The 13066-nt window shown below is 37.6% G+C and overlaps 1 protein-coding gene across 1 annotated transcript in view; it reads left to right on the plus strand.

Moving 5' to 3' along the window:
• The window catches only part of BRCA1 (BRCA1 DNA repair associated), a 68188-nt gene that overhangs the window by 38424 nt on the left and 16698 nt on the right, over positions 1–13066 (plus strand). Inside the window, exons 13-16 of the mRNA XM_065908767.1 lie at positions 4809–4935; positions 6674–6858; positions 9402–9712; positions 12426–12513. Coding sequence (XP_065764839.1) covers positions 4809–4935; positions 6674–6858; positions 9402–9712; positions 12426–12513 — 711 coding nt within the window. The remainder of the gene's footprint in view (positions 1–4808; positions 4936–6673; positions 6859–9401; positions 9713–12425; positions 12514–13066) is intronic.

The raw sequence follows: 13066 nt of genomic DNA on the forward strand, positions 1-13066 counted from the left end.
CCTTGGTCAGGGAACTAGATCCCACATGCCTCAACTAAAGATCCTGCTTGCCACAACTAAGACCCAGCACAGCCAAGTAATAAATAAATATTAAAACAAACAGAAAACAAAACTCTGAAGCCCATTCTAGAGTTACTGAAAGAAAATTTCTGGATATGGGTTTGGAGTTTTGTGGCTTTAGTTCTGAAACATTTTGAGCATCAACTTAATAACAGCTTAAGTTTTGTGTCTTTTTCCCTCTTAAATTGGTGAGATTCTAACTGAAATTCAAGAAAACTATTTTTTTGGCCGCAGGGCATGGCATGTGGTATCTTACTTCCCCTACCAGGGATCAAACCCACATCCCCTGCATTGGAAGTCCTCAAGCAGCTTCTTAATCCTGGGAAAAGGAGTTCTGTTTACCTTCAGCTGTATTAAGATAACTTGTTTTTTAATTAAATGTTTTATTTTTGAATAACTTTAGATTTGCTGAAAAGGAGCAATGATAGTACGCAGAGTTCCTGCAGGAACCCTGCCCCTTTCCTACTTTCCGGTTCTCCTAACCTCTCACATGCAATTCAAATTCAGTTCAGTCGCTCAGCCGTGTCCAACTCTTTGCGACCCCATGAATCGCAGCATGCCAGGCCTCCCTGTCCATCACCTACTCCTGGAGTTTACTCAAACTCATGCCCATCGAGTCGGTGATGCCATCCAGCCATCTCATCCTCTATCATCCCCTTCTCCTGCTCCCAATCCCTCGCAGCATCAGGGCCTTTTCCAATGAGTCAGCTCTTCACATGAGGTGGCCAAAGTACTGGAGTTTCAGTTTCAGCATCCGTCCTTCCAATGAACACCCAGGACTGATCTCCTTTAGGATGGACTGGTTGAATCTCCTTGCAGTCCAAGGGACTCTCAAGAGTCTTCTCCAACACCACAGTTCAAAAGCATCGATTTTTCGGCGCTCAGCTTTCTTCACAGTCCAACTCTCACGTTCATTCATAACCACTGGAAAAACCATAGCCTTGACCAGACGGACCTTTGTTGGCAAAGTAATGTCTCTGCTTTTTAATATGCTGTCTAGGTTGGTCATAACTTTCCTTCCAAGGAGTAAGCGTCTTTTAATTTCATGGCTGCAGTCACCATCTGCAGTGATTTTGGAGCCCCCCACAATAAAGTCTGACACTGTTTCCACTGTCTCCCCATCTATTTCCCATGAGGTGATGGGACCAGATGCCATGATCTTAGTTTTCTGAATGTTAAGCTTTAAGCCAACTTTTTCACTCTTCTTTCACTTTCATCAAGAGGCTTTTTAGTTCCTCTTCACTTTCTGCCTTAAGGGTGGTGTCATCTGCATATCTGAGGTTATTGATATTTCTCCTGGTAGTCTTGATTCCAGCTTGTGCTTCTTCCAGCCCAGCGTTTCTCATGATGTACTCTGCATACAAGTTAAATAAGCAGGGTGACGATATACAGCCTTGACGTACTCCTTTTCCTATTTGGAACCAGTCTGTTGTTCCATGTCCAGTTCTAACTGTTGCTTCCTGACCTGCATACAGGTTTCTTAAGAGGCAGGTCAGATGGTCTGGTATTCCCATCTCTTTCAGAATTTTCCAGTTTATTGTGATCCACACAGTCAAAGGCTTTGGCATAGTCAATAAAGCAGAAATAGATGTTTTTCTGGAACTCTCTTGCTTTCTTGATGATCCAGCGGATACTGGCAATTTGATCTCTGGTTTCTCTGCCTTTTCTAAAGCCAGCTTGAACATCTGTAAGTTCACGGTTCACGTATTGCTGAAGCCTGGCTTGGAGAATTTTGAGCATTACCTTACTAGCGTGTGAGATGAGTGCAATTGTGTGGTAGTTTGAGCATTCTTTGGGATTGCCTTTCTTAGGGATTGGAATGAAAACTGACCTTTTCCAGTCCTGTGGCCACTGCTGAGTTTTCCAAATTTGCTGGCATATTGAGTGCAGCGCTTTCACAGCATCATCTTTCAGGATTTGAAATAGCTCAACTGGAATTCCATCACATCCACTAGCCTTGTTCATAGTGATGCTTTCTAAGGCCCCCTTGACTTCACATTCCAGGATGTCTGGCTCTAGGTGAGTGATCACACCATTGTGATTATCTGGGTCGTGAAGATCTTTTTTGTATAGTTCTTCTGTGTATTCTTACCACCTCTTCTTAATATCTTCTGCTCCTGTTAGGTCCATACCATTTCTGTCCTTTATCGAACCCATCTTTGCAGGAAATGTTCCCTTGGTATCTCTAATTTTCTTGAAGAGATCTCTAGTCTTTCCCATTCTGTTGTTTTCCTCTATTTCTTTGCATTGATCGCTGAGGAAGGTTTTCTTATCTCTCCTGGCTATTCTTTGGAACTCTGCATTCAAATGGGAATATCTTTCCTTTTCTCCTTTGCTTTTCGCTTCTCTTCTTTTCACAACTATTTGCAAGGCCTCTTCAGACAACCATTTTGCCTTTTTGCATTTCTTTTCCATGGGATGGTCTTGATCCCTGTCTCCTGTGCAGTGTCACAAACCTCCATCCATAGTTCATCAGGCTCTCTGTCTATCAGATCTAGTCCCTTAAATCTATTTCTCACTTCTACTGTGTAGTCAGTCATAAGGGATTTGATTTAGGTCATTGCCATGGTACAATTGTCAAGACTAAGAAATCAACATTAGTACATTACTAGTAGTGAGTGAAACTCGACTTAATCAGATTTCACAAGTTTTTATTTAAGATTCAGTATTCTTAAAGATGATGAAAGCCCCCTTTCTAAGGTCTTTATATCAAATGTCCTGTTCTCAGCCTAGATCTGCCCTACTGTTTATCTAAGGGTCATTCCCAAGTCTACATAATATTTTTGTGCAAATGTGTATTCTTAACCATTACAAATTATGTGTACTTCCCTCTGCAGGTAAAGCTATTTCATACCATGCACTTTGCGCTTTTTTTGCTTTTTGTTTTCCTCCTGAATTACCTGTTATTCGTAAAGCAAACATTAGCATTTGTAACATTATAGTCTATTACAGCTGAGATAATTTTCAGACATAGCTTTGCTGTCCTACAGTACATTCATTCGTGGACACTTAGGGCTTATCACAAATCAGTATCTCTTTCCTCCCTCTTCAATGTCTTTTCCTTTGATTCTTCCCGATACTTTGCAACAATGCTTATTAGTACCTAATAGGCAGTCAGTAAAATTTATTAAATGTTTGGTCTGACCCGTACTCCCTACCCATGAAGAATATAACTAATGTTAAGATCCACAGATGAAGGAATGATTTCAGGGGGGATTACAGTACTATTCTAATACTTGGGCACTGAATCCCTGCTTCTATGAAAAAAGGATTAAGGAAAAAGAAGAGCAGAAACATTTTTCCCTGAGTTTTTTTTAGGTAATATTGAGTTATTGCATCCTAACTCAGGGTAGCTTATTTTCTTTGTAGTTCAGGCTTTATTGTAGTGAAAAGAGGAACACGTATGTTAACTGTCCAGGTGATAGAATGACTTTAATATCTGTGTTTGTGTCTGAGGCCTTTCCATTCCCACTCTCTCACTCTAAAAACAACTTAAAAAAAAAAAAAAAAAAACAACCCTTTCCAGTGGTTAATTCTGTTTGATTTGTTTCCTTAGAGACTGCACATTACCTTCTATCAGTGATCACACTATATTTAGGTGGAAAAAACACTTTACTTTCCAGTTGAAAGAAAACCCTGCTGGTTCATAGTTAGATCCTCCTTCATTTCAGCACCTTACCTCCAGGGCAGGGTTCTTGTGTTCCTAGAAAGGCACGGGTCCAGAAAAGATGACTATAAAGGAAGCTATAAATAATGTATTTGAGGATTAACTCAGGAAATCAATGATTGTTTCCCCTCAGGCTACTCAGTGTCTTAAAAAATAGTTTAATTAATACAGCTCTTTGTTTACATTTTTCTGTCTAGATTTATGGCGTTTGGCTTTCCTAATAAAAGCTCAAAATAAATCACAGTTGTCAGTGACTTTGTAATGGGTAAAAGACATTTCTAATTTTTAAGTATTTGTTTTTGCTTTTCAAATATTTCTGCCTTGAAGCCACTTTCTAGAAAGAAGTGGCACAATAATACATTTGGAGGAATTAATAAAAAGGATGTACTAACATGCCAGAACTTTGCCTTGGGTCTCTTCTGTGTTTTTTCCTTTCTTGTACCAGCTCATCTTTAGTTCCATATATTACTTCTAGGTTCCTTATCAGTCGGCACCTTGAGTTTTTCGTTTGTATTGGTTTTTCAGTTTATTATTTTCTTAATAATTAAAAATGTGAAGCAAAATGTCACCTCATTTTTTCTTTCTCATCTAACCCCTCCCTCTTGTTCCCACACACATGTGGAAGCTTAAACCCCATCCTGTACAACCTTTGATGTGGAGGCAAATAGGGATGGAGGAGGGGTGTACTTTCTCTTCCCTGTTACATTAGAGGATTTGAGTGTAGTTTGCAGCAGACAGAGATGAAAATTCATTTCCTATTCTTGTTTCCTTATTCAGGGTCAAAAAATATATGATTTTTTCAATCTTGTCTCAGCTGGGTATCTTTATTTACCCAGTTTTAAAGTGCTCCTTTTTATTGTCATTATTATTTTTTAGTCATTTCGTTCCATTTGGTTCAGTATCGCTTGTGTTTATAATATTCTGTCTGGTATACCTGTTTAAAAACCAAGTTGATTGTCACAGATTGCTGCTTTTGAAAAAAATCAATAATCTCAAAAAAAAATCAATAATCTCACCTAAATGATCACCATCGAGACAAAGCAGTAAAGTTGATTTCTTTGTTTTCTCATTCCATTTAAAGCAATATTAACTTCAGAGAAAAGTAGAGACTATTCTAGAAGCCAGAATCCTGAAAGCCTCTCTGCTGACAAGTTTCCAGTATCTCTGGATAGTTCTACCAATAAAAATAAAGAACCAGGAATGGAAGGGTAAGAAATAATAAATGTCAAGTCTGGGGAGCTGAGTAGCACCTTTACTGACATTAAACTCTTACTGTTAATTTTTCTTTTTTTTTTTGCCATACTTTCTCTAGGTTTTTGTACATAGACATTTCTAACCTCTCATTGCCCTAGGACACTTCTTTTGTTTAATTTCATGTTGGCTTTTTCGACCTATACCAGGCATGAGCTACAACATGAGGCATGCACAGTAGATCTATTCCTTCTCGATGTTAGAATAAAATGGAGAACTAGTGAGGGGTGGGAGGGAAGGAGGTTCAAGCCCGGGGATATATGATTCACTTCGTTGTACACCAGAAACTAGCAACAGTGTAAAGCAGTTATACTCCAATTTTTAAAATGTTTAATATATATATAAAACTAAAGCCTCAGTAAGCCTGGAGGCTGAAGGTAGACTGCTCTAAGGCCATACTTGCCCTCATTGAAGTTTTTGCCTTGCTAGAAAAAGTTTAGCTACTGATTTATCCCAGTAAATATTCAGAATATTTTTAAGAGATGTTATTCACATCATTATTGATATAAGACTAGAAACACTACCAAGTTTTAAAAGTACCTTCATTTGATCTTATTAACAGTGAAAGTAAAAGGACAAGTTCTGGACTATTATTCCAAATTGATAGTCCAGGAAAGAGTCTCAGAACTGATAGAATCACACATCTCACCACTCTAGGAAGGAAAGGGAATTCATATGTATGGAGCTTCTACCAAATATACATCTATTTCCACTTATCTAACTGGGAATAGTGACACATTGTCAATAATGTAATCACACCATCTTTTCCAAGCCTGTTGAACTGAACTGAGGATCTATTTTTGAGGCTGGGTTCTTGGCCTGGTGGCTGTGATAGAAAGTGAGAAGATTGGACGTCCATAGGCACTAAACCCGTGTTTAGAGGTAATGACCTCATTGCCATGCTTTATCTAATTGAGCTAATCACCCATTTAATATTTAGATGAAATATTCCTCTTCATCCTTCCCCACTCCAGGGTACCCTCCTGAGACTTCCATTAAAAAACCTGCACATTGATTGAACTTCCTCCCTCTACTAGACTCTTGAGCAACAGTTCAGGTCTTGCTCATCTTTAATCTGTGGAGCCTAGCTTTAATGCCCAATAATTGTTTGAATTAATTATCTGACCTCTGAGGTCCTTTAAATCTGTAGGTAAATATCTTATTCAGCAAAGTTCTAAACACCTGGAAGAGTAGAGTAATTACAATGTACATATGCTCTTCTAACGATATTTTATAGCTGATTTTTGTTTTTAGAGTGATTTTGGACATTGAAGAGGCAGGAGGTAGGGATGGTTCTATGAATTTTGCTAAAATGGGGTAGAAAGAATGAGTGTAACAATGTCAAAATTAATCAATTTTTTATTTTCATGAGAGCTGATTCTCATACATTCATTTGAAATAGTGTATAGAATGTGAGTGTCAGTGGATAATATGATGAAATTTGCTGACATGCTTTTAAACAGCTAGGAGATACGCTGCCTCAGACCAGCACCTAAGGGGAGATGTTACATGTCAGCCCTGACATGTTGGCAGACATCATGAATCCAGTCTCCTAGCCATCTCTTGTGTTCTCTTTCGCTAGTCATTCCCAATCTCTCTGACAGTGAGCTGTTTCACTTATGCCTTGACTGTTCAGAAAGTGTGATTAGTCTTTTCACAAGCTGCAGCAGTGGTTTTCTGCTTGCTTATTTCCAGGTCTTCCCCTTCTAAATTCCAGTTGTCGGATAATAGGTGGTATGTGCACAGCCACTCAAGGAGTCTTCAGGACAGAAACTGCCCATCTCAAAAAGAGTCCATTAATGTTGCTGACATGGAGGAGCAACAGCTGGCTAAGTGTGAGGCCCAAGATTTAATGGGGTCTTATTTGCCACAAGATGAAGGTAATATTTCATCCGCTTTGGTGGAGAAAACACTTTTATTTTACTCTGAGTCTTACCTAAAGACATTCTGGGCAAATCAACTTTCTAAAGTAGTAGTCTATCATGAATGCATCTGTTATATGTAAACTCGTTAGAAAAATAGCTTGAATGTTAATCCAAGTGGAAAATTATTGCCACTGTTAATCTGTCTATATTGGTTTATCTCTAACAGTTTTGAGGATGAGAGAGTTCTTGGTACTGTCTAAATATTTTACTTCAGCTGTTAGAGAAGAGTTGTAGGGCCCTAGGGTAAAGTTTTAGGCCTGTCCTTTATTGAAAAATGAGTCAGATCTCTAAGGTAAGCTCATGTTTTATGAATTAATGAATATAAATTGCTATATATTTTATGCCTTATAAGTCACTATAACTGAAAGGTGTGTTTTATGGCTTGTATTTGGCCATATTCACAGGGGTCTTTTTAGTAATCTCATACATTCTACTTAGCTGTGCTTACTTGCTGATGTAGTGACATTTTCTGAAATGTTTTGGGGATGGTGTATTTTTTTAATTTGGTAATGATAGCTGATAATTTATTGAGTGAAAAATTTAATGATACCATAGTAAGTAGCTCTCTCATTTTCAACCCTTTTTCCTTCCTTACAAAAGTACTAATATGTTCAGTACCAGATGGTTGGAGAATATAAGAAATAAAAAAGCCATTTCAAATTACCTATATTCTTGTCATCAGTAATAAAATATGCTATATATCTTTAGTCAGTTTACATAAACTTTAATTTTTTAATAAAAATTCATGATCACTATTTCTTTGCCATCTTTAACATATCAGGAGCATGTCTTACTTTTTTTTTTAATTTAAAAACATTTTGATTGTTTTTAGTCAACTATTTGTATTTGGTCCTTTTTTTTTTAAGTTTCAGTGATATAGGCAGTGCCAAAATCTTCACAAACCATCAGAAAATTAAAGTATACATTTGAATATAATTGAAACACTTTTCTGTATACCTGAAATGAATACAAAGTTGTAAGTCAGCTATACCTCAATATAAGATAAAAAAATTTTTTGAAGTATACATTTGAATCAAAACAATTCCCTAAGAACTAAAATAGATAAATGATGGAAATTATAGAAAGCAGGCTTTATAATATTGCATCTAAGGGATTCTAAGATGCAAACATATTTCATGTTAAGACTGAAATAGGGTAGCATCTTAAAAATCAATGGTATCTTCGACTTCCCTGGTGGTTCAGTAAAGAATTTGTCTGCCAGTGCAGGAGACATGGGTTCAGTCCTGGTCTGGGAAGATCCTACATGCCTTGGGGGAACTAAGCGTTTTTACCACAGTTATTGGGCCTGTCCTCTAGAGCCCAGGAACCACAATAGCCCCCATTCACAGCAAACAGAGAAAAGCCTAAGCAGCAATGAAGACCCAGCACAACTATAAGTAAATAAATAAAACATAATTCCTTTTAAAAAAAATGGTATCTTTTAAAATTTTTAAGTTTATCTTTAATTGTGGTAAAAATACATAAAATTTACCTCTTAACCATTTTTAAGAGCTCAGCAATATTAAGTATACTCCCATTATTATGCAGTAGATCTCTAAAATTTTTCATCTTGTAAAACAAATTCTGTACGCATTAAATAGCAACTTCCTTTTCTCCCTCCCCCCATTCTCTGGGAGTCAGCGTTTTACTTTCTAAGAGTTTAGCTATTCTAGATAGCTCATACAAATGGAATCATGCAGTATTTACCCTTTTGTGACTGACTTCTTTGATTTAGTATATTGTCTTCAACATTCATCCATGTTTGTAGCATGTGACAGGAGTTTCTTTAAAAACCATGTGTGAGGGACTTCTCTGGTGTTCCAGTGGTTAAGACTCCATGCTTCCAATGCAAGGTGTTTGAGTTCTATCCCTGGTCAGGAAACTGGGATCCCATATGTCGAGCAGCATGGCCAAGACAAACCGAAAAAAAAAAAAAAACAAAAAAAAAACACTAATAAACAAAAAAACGTGTGTGTGTGTATCACATTTTCTTCAGTCATTTATTCATTGAGAGACATTTGGGTTGCTTCCACCTCTTGGCTATTGTGAATAATTCTACAATGCAGGTGAATGTGTACATTTCTCCATTTTATTGTAATTCAATGGAATACATGACGAGTAAGTACTCCATTGTGATGGATGTGGCATGATTTTTTTAATCTCATTATTGGACATTTAGTTTGTTTCTAAAGCTTTACTGTTATAAGCATTGTTGCAGTGAACCTTCCCATGACTACACTTAAACGCAGACCTCTTTAATGTCCTTAGGATACATTTCTAACACTAGAATTGTTGACTGCAAGTATAAACACACAAGGCTTTTGCACGTCATGCCAGATTTCCTTTAGAAAAGTTGTCACTTTGCACGTCTACCAGGTGTTAATAATGTACCCATTTTTCTCTTAACTAACTTAATCTTTTTAATTCTTAGCAGACTAGATGTTATAATTCAAGATACATGGCCATATAGATTAAACTTGTTTCTTCATTCCTTACAGAAGGAACCCCTTACCTGAAATCTGGAATCAGCCTCTTCTCTCATGACCTCGAGTCTGATCCCTCTGAAGACAGAGCCCCAGAGCCAGCTCATGTTCACAGCATGCCACCCTCTGCCTCTGCACCGAAATTATCCCAATTTCGAGTAGAAGAATCTACCAAGAATCCAGCTGCTACTCACATTACTAATACTACAGGGTGTAACCTGAGGGAAGAAAGTGTGAGCAAAGAGAAGCCAGAAGTGATATCTTCAACAGAAAGAAGCAACAAAAGACTTTCTTTGGTGGCATCAGGCTTGACCCCAAAAGAACTCGTGAGTGCCTCCATGTGTATTTCCTTAATGACCAAACCTTCATTAACATACTGAAGATGGTTTTAAATGGATATTAACTATAAATAACCTATAGGAAGAAATCTAGCCAACAAGCTCATTTCTATGCAATTTAATTTCCATTACTAATTTCTAAAAATTTATACCTAGATAAAGCTATAGCATGAGTTATTTTTATATATATTTACTAAAGGAAATAGTTATTAAAAACTAGCAGAAAAGTTAGAGTGTTGAGTATGATACAGAGCTTTTTTAATTTTAATTTTCTTTCTATTGAAAAAAACATGTTAAGTATAAGGCATCTTTTTCCTACCTTGAGTGAACTTACCAGCATGATTAACTAAATTTCAGCTGGTTCTAAGCACATCATCAGATAGTAGCATTTTTCCATTGCTTATTTATTTTTATCCCGGCTTATTACACTGTTTTGATGTTGCTGTTGTACCGTTATGGTAGAATACACACAACATGAAATTTACCTTCTTAACCATTTTTAAGTGTATAGTTCCGTTAGTGTTAAGTTTATCACATTGTTGTGCAACCAGTCTCCAGAAGTTTGTTCATCTTGAAAGCTAAAATTCTATACTTATAAAACAATAACACCTCATGCCCCCTGGCATCACCATTCTACTTTCTGTCTCTATGAATTTGACTATTCTTTGTTGTTGTTGTTGAGTCGCTAAGTTGTGTCCGACTCTTTGCAATCCCATGGATTGCAGCACGCCAGGCTACCCTGTTCTTCACTATCACCTGGAGTTTGCTCAAACTCATGTCCATTGAATCAGTGATACCATCCAACCGTTTCATCCTCTGCTGTCCTCTTCTCTTCCTGCCCTCAGTCTTTTCCAGCATCAGGGTCTTTTCTAATGAGTGAGTTCTTCACATCAGGTGGCCAAAGTATTGGAGCTTCAGCTATTTTCTCTATTGATAAGATTCAGTAGTGGATGTCATTTATTGCATGCAGAGAAATGATTCAGTCATTCTTAAATGAGGCCTCCCAGGTGGCATTCATGTTAAAGAACCCATCTGCCTCTGATGCAGGAGGCATCAGAGATGCAGGTTCAATACCTGGATCGGGAAGATCGCCTGGAGGAGGGCATGGCAACCCGCTTTAACATTCTTGCCTGGAGAATCGCATGGACAGAGGAACCTGGCTAGCTATAGTCCATAGGGTCACAAAGAGTCAGACACAACTGAGGCGACTTAGCATGCACACACTCATTCTTAAATATCTTGATATATCCTTCCTGGGATAGGAGCCATTTCTCATCCTAGCTTGTTGGTAGGTTAGCAGCTCCACCTGATCTCTGTGGCCAGATGTATCTCACTACTAAAATGGCAAAAAGTAAGCTATGTCTGCCCTACTAGAGACAGTGAATCTCATCAATAATGCGAGAATTCTCACCTCTTAACTATGTGTCCAGAATAGCTATTTGCTCTAAAAATTCATACGTATGTCTGATAATGTTGCTCTTGGTCTTTTGCCAACACATCTAAAATTCCCATTTATTCGTTGAAAATTAGCATTTCTCATTCCTTTGTTTTGTGAGATCAGCTTTTCAGAGGAGGCTAAAATGATCTAATCTTTCTTGCCCTGGGCAATCCTGAACTGCATATTAGATTCTAAGTGGCTTGGGAACTGTTGTCTTTAAACAAGCAAAGAGGAAAACTTTTCAGCTGTATTCAGATTTGCTGAAGTGTGGTAAATTTATTATGAAAGCTTCTGACTGTATTATACATGATTAATTCTGAAGCCCATATTAAGATGATCTTTTCAGCAGTTGCTCTTCTAACTGAACACTGTTTCAGGGCTGGGATTTCAGCAATTAATCAGTTCAGAATTGCTAATGATCCTGGCAGAGGGCAGTGGCAAAAGGGGGAGGATGTCATTAACTTCTCCAGCTTGTCTTTTTCAGTGCCCTGTGGCAGTATGGAGTGAGGCAGCATGAAAGAGAGTTGCCGGGCCTCCATTGCGGTCTCGTGGCACCCATTAATACTGGCGTGGGTGGTGGTGGCTAGTCAATGATGACCCTTAGTAAACAGTTATTTACCAAGCAGTAGCTGCTAATTATGTCAGCTGTGTCCATAATGGACCTGGTTAATTTCTTTTACTGCCTATTGATTTTTTTATTTGGTTGCTAGACAATAACTCAAAGGCTCTATATTTCTTTTGGGGAGAGTGTGTGTCTCTTCCAATCCTTCTCCTTAAGAGGAATTGATAGATTTGTATTAACATTTAGAAGCATCTTGACTTGAATGTTTTGAAACTGTCACCAGGGTGAATCTAGTTCTTTATAAGCCACTTATCTGAGCATAACTTTCTGTATAGGCTAGTTAACCCTCAGCTTATAAAGTATAGATTCATAAATCTAAATTATAGTATAAAAGAGTGTCACTCCACAAAGAAACTGTCTTAGGGAATCAAATGATATCTGCATATCTGTTATTAAAAGGAAAATTAATATTATTTTGAATCTTTTGTTATAATTCCATGTCTGCTAGCACAGACTACTTCAGAATTTCTTCCTCTGATTTGTACATAATTTTTATTAAATTGCTATTTATTTTGAGACTTCATATTAGAATAAAGAGGGTGTACTTTTTATGAGAAAAAACGGAAATTCAAAATTGGGCTAATTCTCAAGCTGTGTACTAGAGGTCATTTATTATAATGTAATATTTGGTTTGGTTTCAGATGCTTGTGCAGAAGTTTGCCAGAAAACATCACGTCACTTTAACTAATCTAATTACTGAAGAGACTACTCATGTCATTATGAAAACAGGTATACCAAGAGCCTTTACAAAATATGCTATATCTGTTGTGTAAAACTACTTGAAGAAATGGGAGTATTTGTTAAGCATAGCATGAATGATCCTCTTCCAACAGTCAGTCAGTTGTTATCTGATGAAAGAAAAATAATACTTTTGCTATTTCCTGAACCTCTTTTATTTGGGGTTAATATTGGAGAGTGATAAGCCGGAATGATGAGTCACTTCTAGTCCACCCTGCCTGGACTACACTGTGTGAGGGCTTTCTGGGTAGGACAGAGCCCAAGTCCTAGAGGAACACATGGGGCAAAGAGGGGAATGAGTAGAAGTGAAATCTGCTTATTCAAAATCCAGGTGGTTGGAAACCCTGGCTCCATGTCCACTCCATGTCCTCACTCCACTCCAACTCTAGTTTCAGTGTGGTTGAGAGTTTTTCAGGACACAAGTCCAGTTATTGCTCTGAGATAGCCTAGCATATGAAAAAGGAAAAAGAAAGGAAAAATTCATTTGTCCAACACCTTCCCCTTGTAAAATCTTAAGTTTGACTTATGTGATGACAAGGGAAAC

The sequence above is a fragment of the Muntiacus reevesi genome, chromosome 18 (genome assembly GCF_963930625.1).
Source record: "Muntiacus reevesi chromosome 18, mMunRee1.1, whole genome shotgun sequence".
In the NCBI taxonomy this organism is placed as follows: Eukaryota; Metazoa; Chordata; class Mammalia; order Artiodactyla; family Cervidae; genus Muntiacus; species Muntiacus reevesi.